Source organism: the organism of the source record quoted next, unplaced genomic scaffold, assembly GCF_019419815.1.
Source record: "Pyrus x bretschneideri cultivar Hongxiangsu unplaced genomic scaffold, Pyrus_bretschneideri_v1 Contig87, whole genome shotgun sequence".
NCBI lineage: Eukaryota > Viridiplantae > Streptophyta > Magnoliopsida > Rosales > Rosaceae > Pyrus > Pyrus x bretschneideri.
This window is the reverse complement of record NW_025999828.1, coordinates 203,001-230,123: the sequence shown is the minus strand read 5'-3', so window position 1 is coordinate 230,123 and position 27,123 is coordinate 203,001. Positions and strand designations below refer to the sequence as shown.

Below are 27,123 nucleotides of genomic sequence, written 5' to 3'. Positions count from 1 at the left end.
TATCGAAATGATCCACATGATGGTTGAATAGGCCCACAAATATCCCCTTGAATTCTTTGCAAAAATGATGGGGATTCAGCATCAACCTTTAGTTGTGATGGTCTAATTACCAACTTCCCTTGAGAACAAGCTTTGCAAGGGTTATCATTTGAGGCAGCAATGTGTCTGCTCACTAATAGATGTCCATTAGAGTTGGTAATGATCCTACGCATCATGTAGACCTGGCATTCGTGTCGTGTTTCTCGTGTTCGTGTCGTTTTCGTGTCATACCCGATAGCTTAACGGGTCGTGTCGTGTAATACCCGTTAAAGTAAACGGGTAATATGACCCGACCCGAAATCAACCTGTTAATATTTTCAGGTAATATGACCCGACCCGTTACCCGTTAAGAAAAATATATTTTAAATCAATAAAAATGAAAATGAAAAACATAATTTGACCCAAAAAAATGTAAAACATAATACTAAATCAATATATGCATACTAAATTTCGGAGTTGACCCCTGAATGAAAGTTGTAAAGCTTTTTATTACGAGTAAACATTTTTCACACTTCTACAATAATTATTATTAATTTTATTAATTTTTCACTAAAATAAATAACATTGTTCATGAGATTTGGAGGGTTTTAAAAATCTAAACGACCATGTAACCTTGCCAATGGAACTCAAAGCTTACATGTTATTCCTTTTACAAAATCCTCAATTTTCATAGATCATCATGACATAAGATTTTGTGGTATATATCCACTTCTGTAAATATTTTAAATTGACGATCAAATTAGTTCATTGTATTCATATAGGATCAAGGAGTGTAGCTGTAAAAAATCATCAAAATCAGAGTTAAAATAACCGTTAAATCGTGATTTTTCGTTTATAACCGTCGAAACATTTTGTCTCGTTACTTGATCTCTGAATGTTTATTTTTTGCAATTTCTAGCGTATGCGATCTCGAAGCATATATAAACACGTTTGATGGTTGGATCATTGAAATTAGTTTCATATGATGCGTATCCCATCAAAACGATACATTAACTAACACTTAGAGTTTATTTATATTTTCATTAAGTATAACATAAGATTTTGTGGTATTCACTAATGTAAATATTTTAAATTGAAGATCAAATTCATTCATTGTATTCATATAGGGACAAGGAGTGTAGCTATAAAAAATCATCAAAATCGGAGTTAAAATAACCATTAAATCGTGATTTTTCATTTATAACCGTCGAAAAATTTTGTCTCATTACTTGATCTCTGAATGTTTTTTTTTTGCAATTTTTGGCATATGCGATCTCGAAGCATATATAAATAAGTTTGACGGTTGGATCGTTGAAATTAGTTTTGTAGGATGCGTATCCCATCAAAACGATAAATTCACTAACATTTAAGAGTTTATTTATACTTTCATCAAGTATAACATAAGATTTTGTGGTATCCACTAGTGTAAATATTTCAAATTGAAGATTGAATTCATTCATTGTATTCATATAGGGTCAACAAGTGTAGCTGTAAAAAATCATCAAAATCGAAGTTAAAATAACCGTTAAATCGTGATTTTTCGTTTATAACCGTTGAAAAGTTTTGTCTCTTTACTTGATCTCTGAATGTTTGTTTTTTGCAATTTTTGGCGTATGCGATCTCGAAGCATATATAAACAAGTTTGACGGTTGGATCGTTAAAATTAGTTTCGTAGGATGCGTATCCCATCAAAACAATAGATTCACTAACACTTAAGAGTTTGTTTATACTTTCATCAAGTATAACATAAGATTTTGTGGTATCCACTAGTGTAAATATTTTAAATTGAAGATCGAATTCATTCATTGTATTCATATAGGGTCAAGGAGTGTAGCTATAAAAAATCATCAAAATCGAAGTTAAAATAACCGTTAAATCGTGATTTTTCATTTATAACCGTTGAAAAGTTTTGTCTCATTACTTGATCTCTGAATGTTTGTTTTTTTCAATTTTTGGTGTATGCGATCTTGAAGCATATATAAACAAGTTTGACGGTTGGATCGTTGATATTAGTTTCGTAGGAAGCGTATCCCATCAAAACGATAAATTCACTAACACTTGAGAGTTTATTTATATTTTCATCAAGTATAACATAAGATTTTGTGGTATCCACTAGTGTAAATATTTTAAATTGAAGATCGAATTCATTCATTGTATTCATATAGGATCAAGGAGTGTAGCTGTAAAAAATCATCAAAATTAGAGTTAAAATAACCGTTAAATCATGATTTTTCGTTTATAACCGTTGAAAAGTTTTGTCTCGTTACTTGATCTCTAAATGTTTGTTTTTTGCAATTTTTGACGTATGCGATCTCGAAGTATATATAAACAAGTTTGACGGTTAGATCGTTGAAATTAGTTTCGTAGAATGCGTATCCCATCAAAACGATAGATTCAATAACACTTAAGAGTTTATTTATACTTTCATTAAGTATAACATAAGATTTTGTGGTGTCCACTAGTATAAATATTTTAAATTGAAGATCGAATTCATTCATTGTATTCATACAAGGTCAAGGAGTGTAGCTGTAAAAAATCATCAAAATCGGAGTTAAAATAACCGTTAAATCGTGATTTTTCGTTTATAACCGTCAAAATTTTTTGTCTCTTTACTTGATCTCTGAATGTTTGTTTTTTGCAATTTTTGGTGTATGCGATATCAAAGCATATATAAACAAGTTTGACGGTTGGATCGTTGAAATTAGTTTTGTAAGATGCGTATCCCATCAAAATGATAAATTCACTAACACTTGAGAGTTTATTTATACTTTTATCAAGTATAACATAAGATTTTGTGGTATCCACCAATTTAAATATTTTAAATTGAAGATCGAATTCATTCATTATATTCATATAGGGTCAAAGAGTATAGCTGTAAAAAATCATCAAAATCAGAGTTAAAACAACCGTTAAATCGTGATTTTTCGTTTATAACTGTTGAAAAGTTTTGTCTCGTTTTTTTATCTCTGAATATTATTTTTTTTGCAAATTTTGGCGTATGCGATCTCGAAGCATATATAAACAAGTTTGACGGTTGGATCATTGAAATTTGTTTCATAGGATGCGTATCCCATCAAAACGATACATTAACTAACACTTAGAGTTTCTTTGGGTTAAATATTAGGCGGGAAATGGATGGATATAGGCTGCAAAATTTCCCAAACATTAGGCGGGAAATGGATGAAACTCTTGAAATATTAGGCGGGAAATTAATTATTATAATTTTTTTATGTGTTTGGTATTTTTATATTACTTGATATTTTTATTTTTAATGTGTTTTATGATTTTTAATCTCAATCTTTGCCTATAATATACTATAAAAATAAATAAATAAATAAAACTTAAAATTTAAAGTTTATATAGAATAATAATTAATAAACAATATATACATATTCATTATATCTATTGCATTTTATAGTAAGTTTTTTTTAGTAGTTTAAAAAATTAAAATCATCAAAATAGCATTTTTCTTATCGTGTCGAAACAGGTTACCCGCGTGTCACTCCCGTGTAAACCTGTTAAGGACCCGTTATTAACGGGTTATTATCGTGTGACCCGATAATGACCCGATTAGTTATCGTGTTGACTCGAAACCCGTTATTTTCGTGTCGTTTACTTGTCGTGTTAACGGGTCGTGTAAGAAATTGCCAGGTCTAGCATCATGGTAGATCCTGGATGACCCAGACGGTCATGCCAAAGCATGTAAACCTTTGAATCAATGAACTTCTGGTTCATGACAGTATGTGATTCAATTGTCCTTATGTATGTATAATATAATCCACTCGACATACCATGCAACTTCTCCAATATACGCTTCTGGGTATCATTGGAGGTAATGCATAGATACTCCACATTTTCTGCACTTTTTGTTTCAATGTGGTATCCATTTAGACGTATGTCTTTGAAACTCAACAAATTTCGAGTAGATCGAGTAGCATACAACGCATTCTGTATGGACAATATTGTTCCATTTGGTAACATAATCTGGGTTTTCCCTGAACCTTGAATTACATCTGAAGGTCCTGATATTGTTGTTACCCCTACTCTTGTAGGTATTAAGCTTGAGAAATACTTTCGATCACGAAGTATTGTATGTGTGGTTGCACTGTCTGCAAGACAAATATCTCTGCTATTTCTCATGTTCTGAGAATAACCACAGTTTTTATCCATGCTCTCTGAGTAAGAGAATCAGAATTAAAAGCAAGTTATAACAAGAAAATTTACATGCCACTTTTTATTTAATCTGAAATACTACAAGTTCAGCATAATAAAAGTACATTAATGATTCAATCGGACCGGTATACTTCATTTCCCCTTTCCACAATAAAGTCTGAAACATCTAGATGAGTTGTGTTCAACTGCCCTGATAAGTCAAATACTGGATCAGGTATATCCATTGGTCTAGCCTGGTCGAGAAAGTTGGTCTCGACACCCTTCTCCTTGAGGGAGGCTTGATACAGATCCACTAGATGTTTTGGGGTATGACAAGTACGCGTCCAATGCCCATTGCAACCACACCTATGGCAGGCTCCTTCAGGGTTTCTAGAAGCATTGTTCATATGAGCTTTGCCTTTGTGGCGATTCGCATTTTTGAAGCTTGGGCCTGAATTATTCCTGGAAACCTGGTTATGAAACTGAACTCCATGGTTCTTGCCTTTCCTATTCCATCGACCTCGCTTGTGGCCACGTCCTTGTTTATGATTATCACCACCAGAGGATGTGGCGTTCACTTCGAGGGAAGCAGCATTCACTTCTGGGAATGGTGCAGATCCAGTAGGTCGGGAATGATGGTTTTTCATCAGGAGCCCATCATTCTGTTCAGCTACTAAGAGCACAGATATCAGCTGGTTGTACTCAGTGTAGCCTCGCGCTCTATACTGCTGCTGCAGGAGCACGTTGGAGGCATGAAATGTGCTGAGAGTCTTTTCCAGCATATGCTCCTCAGTAATAATATCTCCACAGAGCTTCACTGAGAGGTAATTCTGAACAATGCAGAATTGTATTCTGCCACTGACTTGAAGTCTTGGATCCTCAGATGAGTCCACTCATAGCGGGCCCTTGGAAGAATCACCGTTGTCTGGTGATTGTATCTGTTTCTCAAGGCATTCCAGAGAGCTAACGGATCTTCAACCGTTAAGTACTCGCTCTTTAGCGCCTCATCAAGATGGCGGCGAATGAAAATCATGGCCTTTGCCCGATCTTGAGAAGATGAGTTCCTCTCTTCCCTGATGGTATCTCCAAGATTCCCTGCTTCCAGATGGATCTTGGTATCCAATACCCAGGTCAGGTAATTCTTCCCGGTAATATCCAGGGCAGCAAATTCAAGTTTCGCTAAGTTCGCCATTTTCTTTTCTGAAAGAAAATGAGATATGTAAGAACTTGCAATAATATGTATTCCTGGAGGAATATGATGTTAGAACTTCTGGTTCTTACAAATTTTTCATTTTGATCTTCAGGCCAAAATGATAAGCACTCGAAATTTCTGGCTCGAGATTTTCAGGGTGAATGAGGAGGGCGATTGTACCGCACCATTCTCATTGAAATAATGTAATATAGAATGGACGATTATTCCGCACCACTCAAGTAACAGGAAAATTAAATATGCAGAGCAGTGTGGGCGATTATACCGCACCACCTAAAATTGCAATAAAATTAAACAGCAGGTAAATTTATAAGCAGGGTAGGGTGGGCGATTATACCGCTCCACCTAAAATTTGCAGTAAAATTAAATCTGCAGTCCAAGATAGACAATGATACCGCACCGTTTTGGATCGCAGTAAGAATAAACTTGCAGTTCAAGATGGGCGATTGTACCGCACCATCTTGGATTGCAGTAGAATTAACATAAATAAATACTGGGTTAGTAATCAATCTCTACACCAAACAAGTAATCAAAGATGTATGTAACCGTTAGTTGGAGGACTAAGAGCAGACATGGAGCAAACAATTCATCGCTAGGGTATACGGCGCAGTTGAGGCAGAGGAAGAAGATGAACAGTAAAAACCTTAAAGGAAACATTTTTCTTTCTTGTTAGTTCGTTTGGCGAAGAGAGATGAGAGAATAATTATATTTAGAGACTCGTGCTGATAACGTGTTATAAAAGGGTTAAAGTTTGAGAGATAACCTTTTTAATGGTAGGTGCAAGGTAGATGTAAAATGCCACACAAAAACTATAGCATAAGAGGATAACAAATAAAAGTAGAGAAAATAGATGATGTTACTAATATTTTTCTCTCGTTCACTTCTTCTCTCTTTTCCTTGTAACTTAAAAACATGCGGAGTGCTCTATTTATAGAGCAACTCCAAACTGATGCAGTTAATGCATCTTGAATTTTATGACACTTCGTCTGACTATACAATTTCACATTCAACTTTCACTTCGCATGGGCATTGAAAATTTCTGACCATACTGAAGACTTTTGCTAATATACTGTGTGGGCATTCATTGCCATCAGACATTAGACTTTTCAACATATTTGACATTTTCTTTAAAAAAGATGTGAGTTTTAGCTTTCACGCAAACGGACGGTTTCACCAAAATAAGCGCTTGTACTTCACTCGCCTTTCGGATAAGAAAACCTCTTAGTCAGTCATCGGCCTGTCTCCCTGGGTATAATATGCATTATACACACCTCAACTCTCTCTCTCTCTCTCTCTAAAACAATGGCTTGTCCCAGTCCACTACAGTACTTTTCACTGAAACCCAAAAGAGCCAACCTTTATTACATGACGCTAGCCGCAGTCCTCTGCACGCTCTGCTACCTCGTCGGAATTTGGCAGCACTCATCCGGCGGCGCCGTCATCACCGCTTCTGTCTCCTCCGTCGCCTCATGTCCTCCGATCACCATAAACAAAACAATCCATCTCGACTTCAAAGCCCACCACACCGCTGAGGACCTCCCCTTACCTCCCGCGGCGGCGCGTGTGGATCACCTGCCGCCTTGCAACGCCAAGCTCAGCGAGTACACACCGTGCGAGGACCTCACTAGGTCGCTGAAGTTCGACAGGAAGAGGTTGGTGTACAGGGAGAGGCATTGCCCGGAGAAGGAGGAGCTCCTCAAGTGCCGAATTCCGGCACCGCACGGGTACACGGTGCCGCTTCGGTGGCCGGAGAGCCGGGACTCGGTTTGGTATGCGAACGTGCCGCATAAGGAGTTGACCGTGGAGAAGAAGAAGCAAAATTGGGTTCATTACGACGGGGACCGGTTTAGATTCCCTGGTGGCGGGACCATGTTTCCTCGCGGTGCTGATGCTTATATCGACGACATCGGACAGTTGATTAATCTCAGAGATGGGTCTGTACGGACCGCCATTGATACCGGTTGCGGGGTAAGTAAAAGTTTTTTCGTATTTTATATTTTTATTTCAGTTTAAAAGGTGATCATGAGTTTGGTAATTGGTAGGTTGGTTCTTTGTCAAAGAGTACGACAGTGGCAGGATGTCAAATTATTTAACAAGAAAACATTATCATTATTTCTTAAATCCTTCTATTTTTTGTTTTGTGAGATAATCGAGATCTTACGTTTATTTCTTTGGATATATGTGTTTCTAGTTATCTAACAAGAAAACGCTTACCATGCGCACTCTATTGTGTGTGCTTCAATTATGGCTGTGTTTATGCTTTATAATTTGTCCGAATTGTCATGTGCCAACCGGAATGGCCCAATCGGCCAATGTGTGACACTTGAATTCTTAGTCTTTTTTTTTTTTCCTTCTTGATTGAAAATTGTTTGAGTGGTCAGAAAGTAAGCGTGTAAATGGCGCTACGGTTTGACTGAATTTGTTTGTCATTTGCTTCCTTTTTTTTTTTTTTTTTTTTTTTTTTCGAGTGCTTCCTTTTGTTTTTGAGTAAATTCAAGGAAATCCCAAAGAAGAAAACTAAAGAAAAAAACAAAAAACAAAAAAATTAGTTAGTAGTTTCGCCACAACAGTCTACTCTTTCAAGAGCTGAAAAGACTCACGTAAACATTCCCTAACTACCTTCGTGTGATTCCCCCTTGATGGGCAGAAACTTAATACTCAAAAAAGAAGCAAGGGAAAGTTACAGCTCAGTTTTTATAAAATTAGAAGAAAAAACCATTTTAACAATATTTATTCTAATTGTCTTTGATAAAAAATAAAAAAAATATTTATTCTAATTGTCTAAATAGAGGCAGATAAGGTTGAGTCGTCTTTGTGGACCCAGAAAAGTAAGTTTTAGAAAACATCAAAATTAAATGTTTTTCTGTTCGGCACGTGATAAAAGAAAGAAATTAGCAAAAATCTGGGTTGGTAGGGTGGTGGGTAGAATTACCCCACATTATTTTGGGAAAAATGGTTTTTGAAAACCATGTACTCCAGCTTGTCTTAATTAAACAATTTCTAGTAGAAATTAGACAATGGATGAAAATAACTTGAAAATATATTTTCTATATGTTCTCTCCCTTGGCACTGAAGTAAAGTGGTTCATAAAAGATATGGATGAACAAGACGTTTATATTACTCTTAATTATGATTGACATGTGGGAAAGCAATTATATATATCTTGCAGTGTACTTATTTATAATGTTAATCACTTAATCTTCTTTTAATCCTAAATTAAATGTTGGGATGTTAAAAAATTACATGTATTTTTTTTTTTTTGGGCTGAACAAATGATATTATCTACACTAAGAGGGAGGGGTAGATTTAGCCTCACAATAGGCTAGCAATTGGAGAAAATTGAACCTAAGACCTCTCCCTTATAAGTGAATACCACTAGACAGTAGTACTAAGTGACAAAAAATTATTTGTTGATGAAAAGAATATTTGTTGATAGTGTTGCCAACCGTCGTCAATTATACTTGCTATTCTCTTACGTCAATAACGTTTATTTAATGGAAAGTGTTATTTATAAAGATAAGTTAGAAAAGTTAATTGCCCGTTTGGTAACTTGTTCATATTTCTTTAATATGCCATGTTCAATGGTGTATTCATGTAACGAGAGACAAAAACAAAACAATATGTAACTGATTGAAACGAAGATTTGTTCGTGCAAACGGGATAAAATTAAATTGAACAACTCAAGCTAAAACTCATTAAAATTTGTCCCTCTTTATTATAATGCCATTAAACGTTAAGAAAGCTTTGATTTTCTCCTTTATCATGTGAAATTCCATGGTCAAAATGTTCATACTTCACCACTTAGCATTATGGTCTAGTGGTCTTCCTCTTTACTTGTAAGTGAGAGGTCTTAGGTTCGATTCTCGCCAAAGTCGAGTTCGAACCACATTATTGTTATTGTAAGGCTAAACCTACCCTCTTCCCTTTAGTGTAGATAATATTGTTTTTTAAAAAAAAAAAAAAAAGGTTTATATTTCAAGTAATATTTGTATTTGTTCTTATTATTTTTGTTTCAGGTTGCAAGTTGGGGAGCTTACCTTTTGTCCAGGGACATCCTAACAGTGTCATTTGCACCAAGAGACACCCATGAAGCACAGGTTCAATTTGCTCTTGAAAGAGGAGTCCCTGCATTGATTGGCATTCTTGCTTCCAAAAGACTTCCTTACCCCTCTCGAGCTTTTGACATGGCTCACTGCTCTCGTTGCCTCATTCCCTGGGGCCAATATGGTAAAATCGCTGCGAATCCTAATCAACTTTAGGTTAAACATTTTCTTCTGCTCTATTAGATATGGTGCTTGAAGATGTTTATTTAACTTGGGATTTTGATTATATATGCAGATGGGCTTTACTTAATTGAAGTTGATCGAGTTTTACGCCCGGGCGGGTATTGGATTCTTTCCGGTCCACCAATAAACTGGGAGAAACACTGGAAAGGATGGGAAAGAACAGCTGAAGATCTTAGAGCTGAGCAGACTACGATCGAGAATGTAGCAAAAAGCTTGTGTTGGAAGAAACTGAAGCAGAAGGGTGATCTTGCAATTTGGCAAAAAACCACAAACCATGTCCACTGTAAGATGAACAGAAAGGTCTTCAAGAAGCCATCCTTCTGTCAAGCTCGAGATCCCGACACTGCATGGTAATGTGCTTTTCCTTCTTAAATTATTTATTCTTCAGCTTTTGAATCTCTTTTTTTGGGTGTAAAATTTTGGTTTAGTAGTTTAGAACTTTGTTTTACCTTTGTGGGATTTGCGAAGAGATAAGACACGAGAAATCGTCTAACTGTTAAATAAGGTTAAGGAAGATTAAAGTAGGTACAGTTTGGCATTGATACCAAAACCAATCAGATAGCAAAGGCAGGCAGAGTGAAGAATCAGAATCAGTGTTAGTTGAACTGTCAAGTCCAACCATGAACCTTCCAAACACTATGAACTCTCCGCAGGACCACCCTACTGTTGTCTTCTTGCTACCTATTTTGTTCTTTACTCAATGATTGTTCAGCTGCCAAGATTGAAAAATCTGTTAAAAAGACTTGAGTGGAATAAATAATTATATGATCGATATTGGAACACAGTCAGTGATATAATCAGTTCTCCTGTGGTACCGAAACATATTCATGTCATGTAATCACTTATGATGATATTGTTGTTAGATTATGTGTTTTGGTTGATTATTAAGTACAAATGATGAAATTGTTGTTGAATTAGATATATTTGGTCCATTATTTTTACACTTCATAAGTCAGAGGGTTACGCCTCAATGCTACGCTTTCCCTTCACATAGCAGTAGATAAAACGGCTTGCATATGCCTCAATGACTATATTATAACATGTCAGTTAATTATATCATGTGACTGTTTCAATACCATATATTCTTTTTCTCCATTTTACTCAACACCCTTGCCTTTTTTTTCCTTTTTGGTAGGTATACTAAAATGGAGGATTGTTTGACTCCACTTCCTGGAGTGAACAACATAAAAGAAATTGCAGGAGGGGAATTGAGTAAATGGCCAAAGAGGCTAAACTCAGTCCCTCCAAGAATCAGCAGTGGGAGTTTGACAGGAGTCACAGCTCAGACATTCAGAGAAAACACAGAGCTATGGAATAAAAGAGTAGCATATTACAAGACCATGGATTATCAGTTGGCGGAACCCGGGAGGTACCGGAATCTGCTCGATATGAACGCTTACTTGGGCGGCTTTGCAGCTGCACTTGTTCATGACCCTGTGTGGGTTATGAACATTGTCCCTGTTGAGGCGGAGGTTAACACCCTTGGAGCCATTTATGAACGAGGATTGATTGGAACTTATCAGAATTGGTATGCTCTTTCCCTCCTAACGATAAAGTTATTTGAACCACATTTACTAACCATGCTACGAATCACGTCTCTGATCGAGGTGGAACCTACGTATACAAGTGGGTTTCACGTCAATTAGAAATATGCTAATGACTTTTGTTGCCTGGCAGGTGTGAGGCCATGTCTACTTACCCAAGAACCTATGACTTCATCCACTCTGATTCAGTTTTTACCCTCTACAAGGACAGGTGACTATCCTCAGCCTTACATGAACATTGATAAAGTTTGATATGATTTCAACAATTACGCTAGCTCACAAATTAGATGACTGTCTTGATATATATAGTGATTGTCTTTGATGCATGTGGATCCCACAATGCATTATATACGTATATTCATGCACACGTAGATGGCTGTTTTGATACATGTAGTGATTGTCTTGGATCAGTCATGCACGCACAAACGGCCAATAGTCCCTTTCAAGATCCTTAAAGCATTTACTAACTAGCACATGATTCATTTGCGTTGTAGATGTGAAGTGGAAGATATTCTTTTAGAAATGGATAGGATTTTAAGGCCAGAAGGAAGTATAATCTTCCGTGACGACGTGGACGTGTTGGTGAAAGTCAAGAGCATCATGGATGCAATGCAATACGATGCCAGAATCGTTGACCATGAAGACGGACCCATAGAAAGAGAAAAGATTATGTTGGCGGTCAAACAGTATTGGACTGCGCCAGCTCCTGCCAAACAAGATGAAGGACAAAGCAAAACAGATTCATAGACCTCTAGGGCTTCTATTTTTTTTTCCAAATTATTCCAATTTTTATGTCGATAATTTTGAAAAATGTAATGATTTTGTCAGGCACCCGTGATTTGTTTTGTGGTGTGAAACTTGGATTGAATTCTATACCAATGAAAGAAAGCAATTTTAAAGCAATTCTTTACAAAACATGTTCTCATTTATCAGAAAACGTAGTTCAGCAACAAAAGACGCCACAAGATGATCAAACATGTACACTATGAAGTCGTCTCTCTGTAAGGCATGTGACAAGTAGAAGTTAAAATAACGTACACCGGCATTATCTTATCCTGCTGAATACATGTCACTTTCGTTTGCTTTACAGGGTTTGACGTGTATGGCAGGTTGTTTGAAACATTACCCCCTATGAGAAGGGTTACTAACGACATTAACGGAGCCACATCGGAAATTGAAGATGCAGCAATCAACCAGTTCAAATATACACTACCATCTGAGGGCATCGCCTGTGGTTTCAACCTTTCAGAGATGGAACTTACAAGGAAGAGGGCTTCTTGTTTATTCGTAAGGCCAAGTTCGCTCAATGTTAGTAAGCCGTCATCAACAGTAAAAGCACGCCGGGGATAAGACCTCACCTCTACATGAAATCATAACAACTCAATCAGAATACACAAAACCGCGGAGAAGTAGTTGTGCAGTCTCGCTCGCTTATAAACAAAAAGAACCAACCATTGCATGTCGACTGAAATAGTTCAATTAAAACAGCGCATGTGATTTAGAGTCAACGGCATTGTCCCTATCATAAATTACCAGATTAGGTTGCTCATTGTGTGGCTTAGCCGAATTCTCCCTCTTCTTAGTGTAAAAGTATCGACGTATTAAAAAAAATTAAATAAATTCATCCAACAATAAAGCCTTTTTTAACTAAATGGGATCGGCTGTAAGAATCTTAGAACGTCATTGCACTTGGTTTTGTGTCACGTCTTCTATTAGATCCAAGTAGTCTAAGTCTTTTTTTAGAGTCTTTTCTAAAGTCTTCCCTCTACCCCTTTGGCCCTGAACGTCTGTTCCGTAATCGCATCTTCTAACCGGAGTGTCAATAAACCTTCGTTTCACATGTCCAAACCATTGTAACCGATTTTCTCTCATCTTTCCTTCAATTTCAGCTACTCCTACTTTACCTCGGATATTCTCATTCCTAAACTTATCCTTTCTTGTGTGCCCACACATCCAACGAAGCATTCTCATCTTCGCTACACCCATTTTATGTATGTGTTAATGCTTCACTGCCCAACATTCCGTGCCATTAAGCATTGCTGGCCTTATTACCGTACTATAAAATTTTCCCTTGAGCTTCAGTGGCATACAACGGTCACACAACACGACGGATGCACTCTTCCACTTCATCCATCTAGCTTGTATTTTATGGTTGAGGTCTCCATCTAATTCTTCGTTCTTTTGCAAGATAGATTCTAGGTAGCGAAAGCGGTTACTCTTTGGTATTTCCTGATCTCCAATCCTCACCCCTAACTCATTTGAGCTTTCATTTGTACTAAACTTGCACTCCATATACTCAGTCTTTGACCAACTTAGGCGAAAACCTGTATATTATAACACTTCTCTCCAAGGATTAAGCTTTGCATTTACTCCTTCCTGAGTTTCATTTATTAACATTATATTGTCGGCGAGAAGCATACCCCAAGGAATATCATCTTGAATATGTCCCGTTGACTCATCAATTACCAATGCAAAAATATAAGAACTTAAAGATGAGCCTTGATTTAACCCTATAGTTATGGGAAAGCTTTTGGGTTGTCCTTCATGAATTCTTATAGCAATCCTTGCTCCATCATACATATTTTTTATAGCTTGGATACATGTTACTCGTACTCCTTTATTCTCTAGAATCCTCAAAAGAATGTCTCTTAGGACCCTATCATGTGCTTTTTCTAAATCTATAAATTTCATCTAGTTTGCCTTGAAAAAAAAAAACAGAAAGGAAAGAGGAATATTTACCACCTTGTAAGTTCCAGGCTTCACCTCTCTATCGACATCTATGAAGTCAAACAGAACTTAAAAAGGAACAAAAATTTTGGTCAGTTGAGACAAAAGAGGCAAGCTTTTAAATTTGAAAAGATTTTAAAATTGGACCTGAAGCTTGTTAAACTTGTGAAAGCGACGACTAAGGCGACTTCCATTTGGCATCGTTACAAGAAGAGTAGCAACAGTCTTATCATCTATTGCTGGTTCATAAGGAAGCGAATCACTTTTTGCAACAACCCTACTCTCAAATTCCTGCCATCAGATTTTAGGGAAAAAAACTTATAATATTAAGCCGTTGAAAGATCAAAAGCGACAATCATTCCATCATAAACCTCAACCTAATTAACTAATACTTACAATTTGGGTCCGATATCTTAACTCGAAGTACTGGAAAACTACCAAACAATAAAGGTAAAGAGGAATGCTGTGTAAATTGAGGGTGCAAAGACAGTCTTGGAAGTCATTGGATTCTAATTCTACTTCCTTGATACAGTCATGGAACACATTGAAAACTACCAAACAAGTGTGAGTGGGTTAGAGACTACAAAAGCAATTGAGAAAAGAAACAAAATATTGAATCATTATTTTCCAATACAGTGGATTGCAAGATAATAATTTTGGATTTTTGTTGAATTAATGAACTGTTGGTTTCTTAAATTAATTCAATAGATTGGGACCATACAAGATCGATCGTGAAAGAAAAAAATAATAATGATGTTCGAGTCATATTCACTTTGAATGGCTTTGGGCAAAGCAATTGAGAAAACAAAGCCTAATTAAGCTTTAGTCAAGGACACCCTAACATAATTGGATGTTGGGGCCAAAAATTAACAATGGGTCAAGAAATTCATGGAAACCCATCAAGGAATTGATGTCTGTTGCAAAATAAGGCCTTGCAACCATCAGACTACGGGTTGAGCTCGAGCAGGCTGCTGCTGGTAACCTAATATCCTACAAAACAAGTTGCAGGTTTGCTACAATCACGGAGTTGAGGAAAAACAACCCCATCATGCGTCTGTAGGCTGTACAATGCATAGGTTGAGGGGAAAGTGCCCATCAAAGTGATCAGGTGTGCATGCCCGTCCAACAGAAGGGAAAGACTAGGCACTTAGCCTGGTTCTCAAGCACAAAAAGCAAGCCTAGAGGCCTGCTAGGTCTAGCAACAGCTCGGCTCGGTTTGACTTAGCACTTGGGTATAAACGTAGGCCAACCAGCGAAGCGGCACCTAATAGGCAAAAAAAGAACATTGAGGCTTTGAATTTGTAGAAGAACCTCCTCCATGAACCTTAAGTTCCTTAGCGTTAGACAAGAGTATGCTGATAATGTGTTGTAGACCTATTTAACTGAAGAATTAAAGAGAGGGAGAGAGGGTTGCAGCACACAGAGAAAGAGATTGATTTGGTGTATTCTGATGTGTGTTGTGCCTTTATTTATAATAGTAGAAAAAAGGTAAATTACATTTTACTCCCTTAGGTTTGGGGTCAATTTCAATTCTTTACAACATCTTTTAAACATTTCAATTTCATATATTTACTATCATTTTATTTTAATTTCATACATCCGTTAGAAAATCTATTAAGTATACTGTTAAGTGATGACGTGGCAAATAAGGGGTCCCCATTTGTGCTGACATGACTACGACATTTGTGCCACGTGGCTAAACGCTTAATAAAAAATTTAAAAATTTAAAAAAATTAATTAAAAAAAAGAAAAAAAAAAAAAAAAAAAAAAGAAAAAAAGCCAAAACCCAATTCGTCTTCCCCACCCGAGCACACCCTCCTCCAAGTTCTTCGGCCATGCCGACCTTATGTCCTTCATCTCCACCGTCCCTGATTCCCAACGTCCTAGTTCATCTCTGCTAGGCTGCCGTTGAGACTGTCCTCCGTGATGGTATGCTCCGACCGATTCTTGAGCTATTCGGTGGAGAGTCCACTCCCGACGAGGCCTCCGATGCCAATGTTGACGGCGTCACTATCTCTATGGACATGTGGAGGCTTCGAGATCCGAGTCATAACTCTGGTTCCTCCTCCTGGTTCGCCAGGGCCTCCTCGCCAAAACACAAGCGATTTGCGGCGCCCAACGAGTCCTCCACCAAGTTACTTTAGCTCTAGCAATATGCAGATTTAGATCTTTGGTTGACCTCGACCTCGTCTTTCAAACCCAAGCCCAAACCGAAGATCTGACAACTAGGAACCCCATCCATGAACTCAGATGAGTCCGGTGTCATCACGTGCTTCAAGAGTGGGTTCGAAGATCAACACCCATACTCTTATGTCGTTGGATTGGAGAAAAAGCTACTTAACTTGTTCCCTTGAGGAATTTTCCCTTCCGCCAATTTTTTGTTGATGAATCCGACGCGGCTATATGAAATTGAAATATGGGGTGTGCTCGGGTGGGGAAGACGAATTGGGTTTTTTAGATGGAAGGGGAGGTGAAGACAGTGGAGGAGGATGAGGGAATGAGATTTTGGGTTGGGGGTGTGCTCAGGGGGGGAGAAGGGGTGGTGAAGAAGAACTGGGTTTTGGCTTTTTTTTTTTTTAATTAATTATTTTAAAATTTAAAATTTTTATTAAGTGTTTAGCCACGTGGCACAAATGTGGCAGCCACGTCAGCATAAAGGGGACCCCTTATTTGCCACATCATCACTTAACGGTTTACTTAACAAATTTTCTAATGGATGTATGAAATTGAAATAAAATGATAGTAAATGTATGAAATTGAAATGTTTTAAAGATGTTGTAAAGAATTGAAATCGACCCCAAACCTGAGGGGGTAAAATGTAATTTACCCTAGAAAAAAATAAATTCCTTACCCCTTAGGTATTACAACTGAATCAGGACACTATCTAAAATATATAACACAACTGAAGTAGAATTTGCACAATCACATTCCTAATCTAATTAGAACTTCAATAAGATATATCTTTTACACTAAGGGGATGAAAAATTGAGCTGAGTCACATAATGAACAACTTATTTTGGTATCAAATTCATCATCTTTTTAGGTGATTTTGAATATAAGAATCACACCATATCCAGCCAATGAAATGGTTAATTGATTGTAATTTTAAAAAAATAATCACTAAATTTAAGGTATATATATATTTTAAAAGTAATGGAAGAGTGTATTGTTCAGATTTTAGGGCGCGTTTAGACTCCCATTACGTGTATGCATCTTGCATCAAACTAGGTTCAAAGGCTCAAAAGCCTCGAACCAAAGCCCACAATAATTGCCCAATCAGAAAGCCCAGGAAAAGAAATAGTCGGGTCCCAAACGGCGTCGCTTCGTTCTCCTCCCTCGCTGCACAAACTTGTACAAAGAGAAGGGATGAGACGAGAGAGGTAGAGAGCAGCACTGTAGCATTACCTACAGAACGTACCAAAAAATTCCCCCAAATTTGTGCCCTAGGATTTCGAGTTTTCCCAAATGGAAGGCGATGACGATACATCGGGACCAATGATCGACGATGAGATCTACGCCAACGGCGTCGATGGAGACAACGAGAAGCGGAGCCGACCCATCATGAGCAGCGAGCAACTCGACATCGAGGCCTACGCGAGCCTCTACAGCGGCCGCACCAAGATCATGCGCCTCCTTTTCATCGCCCAGAGGAGCCAGAGCAACGAGGCTATGGAGCTGGAGGCGCTCCGCATGGCCTACGACGAAATTAAGAAGGGGGAGAACACCCAGTTGCACAGGGAGGTCGTGCAGAAGATAGTCGGTCGATTGGGGCCGGAGTACGGAATGGACGTCGCTTGGTGCGACACTGTGGATAGGAGGGCCGAGCAGAAGAAGGAGAAGCTCGAGAACGAGCTCAATGCCTACAGGGTATGCCGTCCATACAACTCTCACATCTTTGTGGTTCTCTCTTTAATTTCTAGGGCTTATGTGATTGAGTAGTATATAGGTTGTTTTTTTTTTTTTTTTTTGTGGTGGGTTTTGTTGTGTTTATTTAATTTTTCTTTAACTGTTCATGTTAATATACTGGATATGGTGTGCCCGTAGTCTGTTTGCTGGGTTTAATGGTTTGTCATAGTTATTGTTTTCGGATTATGTTGTATATACAAACGAGGTTATGGATGAGATGTTCTATTCAGGATACAGGTAGTCATGGTCCTGTGGCTTGTATCTTAGGCAGTGTTGGGCAGCAAGCAAACAACTTGTTCACCCCTCGACTTTAGCTTTGCCTTCAGATGTTTTGGTGGATCAGCGAAAAGATGTTAAAGGGACATAGTAGATGTTATTCTTTCGGGTATAGGAAAAGTAAAGGAGATGGTGTACTGCAGTTTTGTGCATGCAAATGAATATGGGGTTTTGATGTTTTGTAAATGGAAATGGACCGTGGTCATCGTTCTCGTCAACCTAGTGAAGCTGTCGGGTAATAATCAACTATGGGCTCAAAATGGAGGTTTCCAAATGCAACATTGTCAGTGGTTAATGCATGACAGATATTTTCAGACACATTTACCTATACGTGTTGCATGTTTTTCAACTGTTGATCCACTTAGAACTTCTTTTTTGTGTACTTATTATTGGGATCTAATGAGTTCTCATACACAATGATTAGGGTTCTGCTATATTGAGTTTTTGATGCTTATTGTATATATTTTTATGGTGGGAAAAACTTACATTTGGGATTTCTCTGTCTGAGGGTTGTTGTGCATATTTCCTTGCTTATGTTCCTAAATGGTGAAATAAGTGCAATTTATGTGATTGAATCTCTTTGGCTCCCATTATGGCGTACCATGATCTCTCATTATTCTTTCAAGTGCTTTTGTGCAGACAAATCTGATCAAAGAAAGCATAAGAATGGGTTACAATGATTTTGGAGATTTTTATTATGCTCATGGTCAACTTGGGGATGCTTTTAAAAGTTATGTTCGGACTCGTGATTATTGCACTACGTCAAAGCATATTGTTCACATGTGCATGAGTTCAACTCTGGTCAGCATCGAGATGGGTCAATTTACTCATGTCACAAGCTATATTACCAAAGCAGAGCAAATACCAGATGCCCTTGACCCTGTCACTGTGGCTAAACTTCGTTGTGCTGCTGGATTGGCTCACTTGGAATCTAAAAAATACAAACTTGCTGCTCGTAAGGTTGTGGATATTTCATTACTTTTTGTCTTTCGTAATGCTTTTTTCTTTTTCTTGTTTTTTTCTTTTAAATATATATTAAAATCATCTAGCTTTGTGCTTTAACATAAGAGCTTGTGAGTTTATGATTTTAATCAGTTAGGCATGTTGTGTTTGGTATGCTAATACAATTTACAAATACTGAGAAGGTCAATTAACAGTCAATTATTTCATGCGCTAAAGTTGTTTCAACTACAAACTAAAAGAATGTGAGTTAGCTAATGATGAATTAAGGTGCCTTGTGTGTGTATCGTATACCAGCAGGTTCAAATGCAGACTGTGAGGGAGTGTTTGAATGCTCAGTATTTGGTGTTCACACAATGAACTTTTTCGTGTATGTTTATATATTATTCAGTATTAATGGCATCTTTCATTTTATATCTTATATTCTGGATCATATTTAGTGTACCTTGTGAGAACCTTCATAGTATAATTATTTCCTTACAGCTCTTTCAACTGTACTATGTCATTATTATTTTCCAATCTTATTTCAGTTGTAATTTATGTGTTCTTGTTGGACAGAATTTATGACAAGATATTTCGATAATATTGAACTTATGCCTTCAAAATCAAAGGAAACAGTTTGACCTTTAAGTATTGCTAATTTAATTTTTCCTGGTTTTAAGATTGTCCCTGGTTCCCTAAATTTTATTTCTATCCTACATGAAGGGTGTTATTATATGCCCATTATTTAGTAAAATCAGTTGCAGTCTTTTGACAGTGTAGTAGTCTCTGTCTTCCCTTTATCTGTTGCTCTCGTGAGACATCTAATGTTTTAATCATGCTCATTCATTGTGACGTTACAGTTCCTGGAAACTGGGCCTGAATTAGGAAACCACTACAATGAAGTGATTGCTCCTCAAGATGTTGCAACATATGGTGGGCTTTGTGCACTTGCAACTTTTGACAGAATGGAGCTTAAGGCATATGTTCTTTCTCTCCTTTTAACCATCTCTCTTTGATTTTATGGTTTTTGTGGTTTAGACATAAAGCTTCTTTCTCAGTGAATGATTTTATATGACAGAACAAAGTTATAGACAACCTGAATTTCCGGAATTTTTTAGAGTTAGTACCTGAAGTCAGGGAGCTTATCAATGATTTCTACTCAAGGTAATCAATCGTGATGTTATCTTTTTAGTTGTTGCCTTGCTTCATCAGTGTGTCAATTTCGGCAATGGTGCTTCTACACAATGCATAATGGTGGGGGAATTTCAAGTTATATAAACATTTATAGATTTAAATCATGTGAAGATCTTAAAATTATTTTTCTTTTTAAACCAATTTGTCAAGTGAGATTAGACATTACTTATTTGTACCATAATCCATCCTGTGGTTACTTTGAAATGACATTAGACCTTGCTTACTCATAGTTTCAATTGCAAAGATTGCCCGCTTTCCAATTCCTTGTTGGAAATGAATATAGAAGTTGAAGGTGCTTGTGCTTGTGCAATTGCTTTTACCCGTTGGCAGTGTCGAAGGCTTGTTATCTGATTGATGTTCAAATATTTCAGTTTCAGTAACATTCATTCGTTCTTCTTTTGTAGCCATTATGCTTCATGCCTGGATTACCTTGGGAATCTCAAAGCAAATTTGCTGCTTGACATCCATTTGCATGATCACCTTGAGACACTCTATGGCCAGATCCGCCACAAGGCTCTCATCCAGTATACGCACCCCTTTGTGTCGGTGGATTTACATATGATGGCCAATGCTTTCAAAACTGATGTTGCAGGGCTTGAGAAAGAACTTGAAGCTTTGATCACTGACAACCAAGTCCAGGTGTGCTTTTCAATGCTATCTGCTGTATCTATTTGTATGGGATATTTACCTAGCCTGTAACTTACAAAATCTTGCTAACTCACTCCATGCCCATTTGTTAAATGGACCTCATATATATTGGTTCACTTAAGTGGGCCTTTACCTGATGTCCTAGGACTAGGCATGGAGTATGGAACCCAATCGGTTAACTGAGGTATTATGCATGATGAATCGGTTTTTGTGGTAGGGTTTGGGGCGGTGGGGTTGAAGTGAAACTTTAGATCGGTTGTTTTTCATGTGTAGTATTTTGTTCTTTATTGACCCAATACATGATGCCACTTCAGGCTAGAATTGACTCGCACAACAAAATCCTCTATGCACGACATGCAGATCAAAGGAATGCAACTTTTCAACGGGTGCTACAGACAGGGAATGAGTTTGATCGGGATGTTAAGTCTATGCTCCTTAGGGTAAATCTTATAAAGCATGAGCACAATCTCAGGTCATCAAGGAAACACTGACTATTTTAGACAATGTGTTAATCTGGCAATCTGGCCAAGGTTTGCGTCTGCACTTTTTGTTTTTGACATTCATCAGCTTGGTTAAGTAGTACGGTGGAGGATTTGACACATATAGAAAACCAGGGTGCAAATATATGCGATCTTTACCGATATTAGATGGTTGCTGTCTTGTATATTCGGATTTTGATTTTGATTAGGTTTTTAGTAGTTGCAGCATTGATTCTGATTATTGTGTCATCTGTAGCTGCTGCTTTTATTCAGTTTCTTCTCCGTTGGACAATGCCAATATCGAATATTCAGATTGAATATTGAAGAAGGAATTGCATAAATTTTAATGCCCCAGTTTGAGGACTTATATGGTATTTGTACAGTCACAATGCGTGCCGTGGCAATGAAATAAGGATGTGAACATTGTTACTCACGTCCTTATTTTATTGGTACTAGAAGCTACATTGTGGTTGTTTTTGTGCCATGTAACTTGTTCTCCTCAAGTTTAACCGTAGATTACTTACTAGGCTGTTGTGCCATCAGGTCCTCAAGTTTAACCGTAGATTACTTACTAGGCTGTTGCGCCATCAGGCCCGTCAGAGTCGTCAAATTGGAGCTCTTTGAAAGCTTTTTGAAGTTGTACAGTGTTGGTTGCTGAGTTTACTTTTAGGCTTTAGACTTTACCGAAAGTTTTAATTACTCTAATACCGGTGATAAGTCAGGCAATATAAACTCAACCCTAGTTAGTAAATTCGCATGTTATACATGTATTTAGGATTGCTTTGTAAAATATTTCGGCTTTACTTGTACTGCTCATTGATTATTTTTATTACAAAGAATATTTTACACTAATGCACACTAAAGATAAGGTGGAGTGTTTGAAATCAAAACGCTATGCGTTGAAGAGGATGCTGTAAACCCTAGGAAAACTCACCATTTTTTGCTGAAATTGTTTAATACAAATCCTTTACACGTATTTCTCTCAATTCGTTTTAATTGAATTCAAGCTATATTCTAAAATAATCTACACTAAGAGGAAGACGGAGGATTAAACTTGAGACATAGTGGGTTGAAGAGGAAGATTCTAAGGTCATTTCCAATGGATCAGGCCATAGGGTCATAAGCCATGTTTTGCTCAAAATAAGACAAAATCCAACTCCAATGGAGGGTTGGGCCAAAAAAAGAGACCTACTAGGCCATTTGTCAGCATTTTGGCCATTCGGTTGGGCATTTTGAGCTAGCCAGCCAACCCGTTTGAGAGGCCCAAGAAGTTTCGGTGCTTTTCAGTGAGTTTAGGTTGTGTTTGGAGGTGGAATAGTGGATGCCTAGGTTGTTCCAAGAGGGACAAGATGAGTTGCAAAGGGAGAGCGAAATGGGAGAGATGAGTGGGTAGAGAGGGAAAGGGATAGATGTGAGGCGTGATAGAGAGGATGAGGGAGAGAGAGTTAAATAGGACAAAAGTAATGACGTTTCTAATAGATTAAAGGGAGTCTTAACGAAACACTCCTGGTCTATTCACTTTTAATGTTAAGAACATTTTTACTCTAAAAAGTCACTTCTGGTATTATTCACTTACAACACCTTTTTGTCATTTTGATTAAAACTCAAAGTTTTCAAGCTATTTTCATTAGTTTTTCTTAGATTAAATGAACAAGGTGGGGTTGTGGTGTGCGTGGGAGAGTGAATAGGTGGAGTGTGATGATGATGGCTAATATGAATGCATTGAGTGAGAAATTAAAACCCACCAAAGATAATTCTTTAATGCCCACAAATCCAGAGACTTATTTATTTAGCGACAAGTGACACTCAAAATATGTCTGGAAATCTTATTTTAATATGGTAGTTTAATTCAATTAACCAATAAAATTAAAGAATAAATGTAAAACAATAAATTATTGAGGGGGCTAAAAAATAGCTCCATTATGTTGGAGATGGTATATAAATATAGCACGATACTGTTCAATAAAAAATAATTTCTTGTGAGGCTATAATCTAGACAGAAGCTAAACGTAGCCCCTTCGATTGGAGATGGAGTGGGCTAGAAGTCCAAAAGCCAAAAAATGACCTGATTTGTGTAAAAACTCATCTCCAACCGATGGTTGGGCCATAATTCTGTAGAGTGGACATGTCATTATTTGGTCAAAAAGGCATCAGGCTAGCCAAATATAGCCCCCATCTTAGTCTTTTTTTGGCGCCCAACTCCTCATTCGCAATAATTGATTCAAATTTAATAATTAGATTTGAAAACATTCAACGGTAATTTAATTAAATTAATCAATATTTAAAGTATAAACTTAAATTAATAAATAATTGAGGAACTCTGTTTAACCCTTTTAGTTAAGATGACCTAACAATAAAGACAATCCAACACTTGCTCACGCCCACATAAAAAAATTCACATATTTTTAATATATGTTGACAGAATAAAGATATTAAATTTTTAAATAAACAAATATATTAAAAAGTTGTATAATCGTTGAATCCTCCAACCGTAGGGAATTGTGTTTTACTAATTATGACCTTAGCTAAGATGCCAGATGGCGGTACAGTGATTTGGTTTCATTCATTACATAATAAGCGTAAAAATAAGAATAATACGTAGATACTCATTAGTGAATACTCATATTTTTATTTGGTCAATTATATTTTAACACATATTTTCTTGTTTAAAAAAATAATAGACATTTTATTTAACTTTTGGAGAAATTACACATGAGGTGTATGAAATTGGTAACAGGTGGATTATTCTACAATAAAAACTTTGAAACCAACTGTATTGACTAGTCACACGTACTAGTCAACTAGGTACAAATTGTCAGGTGCCCACAAGCATATAAACCCAACAAACTTATGAAGCTAAAAAAATGACAGTGTGATCTTCAATTATGTTTTAGCCTTATTCTTGAGTTATGTTTACTTGGTTAACAAAGTGTCAATACTAGCAAACCCTACAAAGTTTATCTCTAGCAGTGATTATATGATCATAAACAATGCTATGTAAAGTATCGAACACTAGGAAGTTTTTTGCCGGAAAAACCACACCACATTAAAAAAAAAAAAGAAAAGAGGAGAGCCTAGCCCGCGCTGGCTCTTCCACCTTTCCCCTCAGTCCAAAGGCCTTGTGGCCCAGTTCAGCAGATGGGGAGCTGGCGCCCCCACATCCTCTCCCTCCTCATGGCCCGAGCCCAGCCCAGCCATCCAATGGCATATCCACAACCCACGGCAACAGTGCCATGGTCTCTTCAAAATTTTCCAAGTATCCTCGACCCCCATTGAGCCACTCTTAAGCCCCGAGGCTTCCAAAAAAAAATTATGAAGATAAGAAAATTAATTTTTTCTTAACTAGAAGCAACGAGAAGACGAAGTAAGCCACGAAATACGATCCTTTGCACGGGCCAGATGTAGAAGATTGCTAGAGGAGGGGCAATAAATATCCTTTAAGCTTTTTCTCTCTCTTGTAAGGTAGAATAAAATTCTCTCCAAAGTTGATTTAATAATCCACTTAAGGTGGAATTAAATAGGCTTTGAGAGAAATTTATTTCATTTTTCTATAAGGATCTAATTTCTTATTGAAGAGGGAATCTACATCAAAATAGGAAGCAGTCCTAAAGTTTCCTAAAGCAAGAAAATCTCTACACCTGTTGCTCTTTTCTGCGAGCAGCCCAACAAGTGTGGGGGTATTTGTGGAGCCAAAAATAATCACAAGGTGACACGTGGATCTTTGGATAAAAAATGACAAGAATACCCTTGATGCACACTAGGATTCCTACGCGCAAGCAACGGTCAATCATCTTTCAACCAAGTCAAAAGTGACCAAAATAGGTAACAATTCAAAGCCTATTTCATCCATCCTTATCAAATCCTTTCTACAAGGTAACTCCCAAAACATTACTTTTAAATTATGTTAATTGGCTAATTAATAGATTTATTACCTAATTAATCTATTAATAGCCAATTAAACTACCAATTACTCCAAAAAAAAAAAAAACACATAAGGCTGGTCACCTTCTCTCCCAAGGGGGCCGGCCATGCCTTATATATTCTACCTCATTTTCCCTTTTATTAGTTAATCAATTAGACAACTATTCTATTAATTGACTAATTAATTAGTTAATTATTCCATAACTCCCAATTTAACACAAATCAAGAACCTAGCCCGCAAAAGGAGCTAGGTGGCCGGTCCTCTCTCATCCAAGGAGGCCGGCCACTTTCCTATTTAAACCCAGTCATTCTCCTCAAAGTTCACTTCCAATTCTCTTGCTAAAATTCTCTAAAATTCTCAAACACTCTCTCTAAATTCTAACTTTGGCATCGGAGGTTCTTTGGTCAAAGCCCTCCCCTCTACCATATTCATCGTGGGCGCGTGAGGCTCTTAGCCTTGGCCAAATGTGTTAATTGTTTTGTAGGTGCAATTTTGTCCAAGATCAAGGAGGAAGAAATTTGCATTCATAGGCGGTTATGGGTATTATGTGACAGCCCGTCCCAAAATTATTTTTAACGTACGTGTGAAAAGACGAAATTGCCCCTAGTTTGATTTCTTTACGTTTAAGTGTCGTTGTGAGCTTTGTTGGCATGTGTGGAGCCACACACACACTCCCACACTTCCCACCTGTCCCTCTCCCTCTCCCTGTGATTTCCCTGAGCCCCATTTCCCTTCCCTTTCACCATAAACGTACGGACACACACACAAGCACACTAAACACCCACAGATTGAAGAAACTAAACCCATATTCGAACTCGTGGAGCTTGTAGGAACCCAACCGTACCATTTTCAGGTAAGAATATCAACGTTTTCACGTCGATTCCACGAAGTCCGATTTGGGGTACTATTCATGCAAACGTAATTTCTCACGTTTTAGGGGAAATGAAGCTTGTAGATAGCTTGGTGTGGTCCTAAGGAGGCTCGGAGTAGTTCGTTTGAAGGAATTGGACGTTGGGATCGTTGGGTTCGAAGTTGGCCAGACTTGGATCGATTTTGCAGGTGAGATTCCATGGTTTTTAACTCTTAAAAGTTGTATGGTTGTGTTCTCCTAGTTCTAAGCTTTATTTTGGTATAAAAATCGTGGAATTTGGGTGAAAATCGAAGGAGATATAAACGTTTGAAGATTTTCCAGTTTTCCGGCGCCGGCAACGGCACAGGAGGTTCGTCGGGGAAGGAGACGGAATATTCCGTCAAGTTTGACGGAATATTTCTGACGTCGTTGACGGAATCCGTTAGAACTAACGGAATATTCCCTACGGCGTCAGTTGACGCCGTCAGCGTGCCAGGCACGTGCCTGCGCGTGGCCGTCGCGTGTGGCCGTGCCTTGGCCGGCGCGTGGGGGCGCGTGCGGCGGTGAGAATTTTTTCTAAAAATTCGGGTGTGATCCTGAGGTCAAGTAGAACACATTGGTATATTCATTTGCCCAATTTGAGCAATGTATGAGAAGTTATTACAAAAGGAAGGTTATGTGCTTTAAAATTAACGTTTTTATAGTTATTTTGCATATAGGTGAGACGTATCCCGAGGACGAGCGTGGTCACTCGAGGCAGGGGGGCTACGACCCCTCCACTTATCAGTGAGTGGGCTTTTGGTTTTCCGTATATACCTATATACTTATATTTTCCCAGAAATTGATTTAATGTTTATTAGTTATATGCCATTTTTATATTGTTGGTTATTATGCATGATTAGTTGCATTTATATATATATATATGTTCGTATGTATGTTGGTGCTGTGGACGCACAGGTAAGTGCCAGG

At 37.6% G+C, this 27,123-nt stretch overlaps 2 protein-coding genes and 1 pseudogene across 2 annotated transcripts; all 3 read left to right on the top strand.

The window, feature by feature from the left end:
* The first annotated feature begins 6,618 nt into the window (after positions 1-6,618).
* Positions 6,619-12,113, top strand: LOC103935492 (probable methyltransferase PMT15). The gene is made up of 6 exons (XM_009345264.3): positions 6,619-7,348; positions 9,397-9,607; positions 9,719-10,016; positions 10,802-11,194; positions 11,344-11,421; positions 11,705-12,113. The coding sequence occupies exons 1-6, from the start codon at positions 6,683-6,685 to the stop codon at positions 11,955-11,957; spliced, it is 1,899 nt and encodes a 632-aa protein (XP_009343539.3). The 5' UTR covers positions 6,619-6,682; the 3' UTR covers positions 11,958-12,113.
* Positions 12,114-12,186: 73 nt separating this feature from the next.
* Positions 12,187-16,291, top strand: LOC103935497 (annotated as a pseudogene).
* A 986-nt stretch (positions 16,292-17,277) lies between these two features.
* Positions 17,278-21,723, top strand: LOC103935491 (COP9 signalosome complex subunit 1). The gene is made up of 6 exons (XM_009345263.3): positions 17,278-17,804; positions 18,759-19,079; positions 19,922-20,038; positions 20,140-20,225; positions 20,660-20,894; positions 21,218-21,723. Exons 1-6 carry the CDS (start codon positions 17,403-17,405, stop codon positions 21,392-21,394), a joined length of 1,338 nt encoding a protein of 445 aa, XP_009343538.2. The 5' UTR covers positions 17,278-17,402; the 3' UTR covers positions 21,395-21,723.
* The last annotated feature ends 5,400 nt before the right edge of the window (positions 21,724-27,123 follow it).

What these genes read in the sequence shown, in the direction of transcription:
- LOC103935492 (XM_009345264.3), top strand. Translation starts at nt 6,683, where the DNA reads ATGGCTTGTCCCAGTCCACTACAGTACTTTTCACTGAAACCCAAAAGA. An exon ending in CATTCCCTGGGGCCAATATG is followed by an intron (nt 9,608 to 9,718) that starts GTAAAATCGCTG and finishes TTATATATGCAG; the next exon opens with ATGGGCTTTACTTAATTGAA. An exon ending in ATTGGAACTTATCAGAATTG is followed by an intron (nt 11,195 to 11,343) that starts GTATGCTCTTTC and finishes GTTGCCTGGCAG; the next exon opens with GTGTGAGGCCATGTCTACTT.
- LOC103935491 (XM_009345263.3), top strand. Translation starts at nt 17,403, where the DNA reads ATGGAAGGCGATGACGATACATCGGGACCAATGATCGACGATGAGATC. An exon ending in ACAAACTTGCTGCTCGTAAG is followed by an intron (nt 19,080 to 19,921) that starts GTTGTGGATATT and finishes GTGACGTTACAG; the next exon opens with TTCCTGGAAACTGGGCCTGA. An exon ending in TTGACAGAATGGAGCTTAAG is followed by an intron (nt 20,039 to 20,139) that starts GCATATGTTCTT and finishes TTTATATGACAG; the next exon opens with AACAAAGTTATAGACAACCT.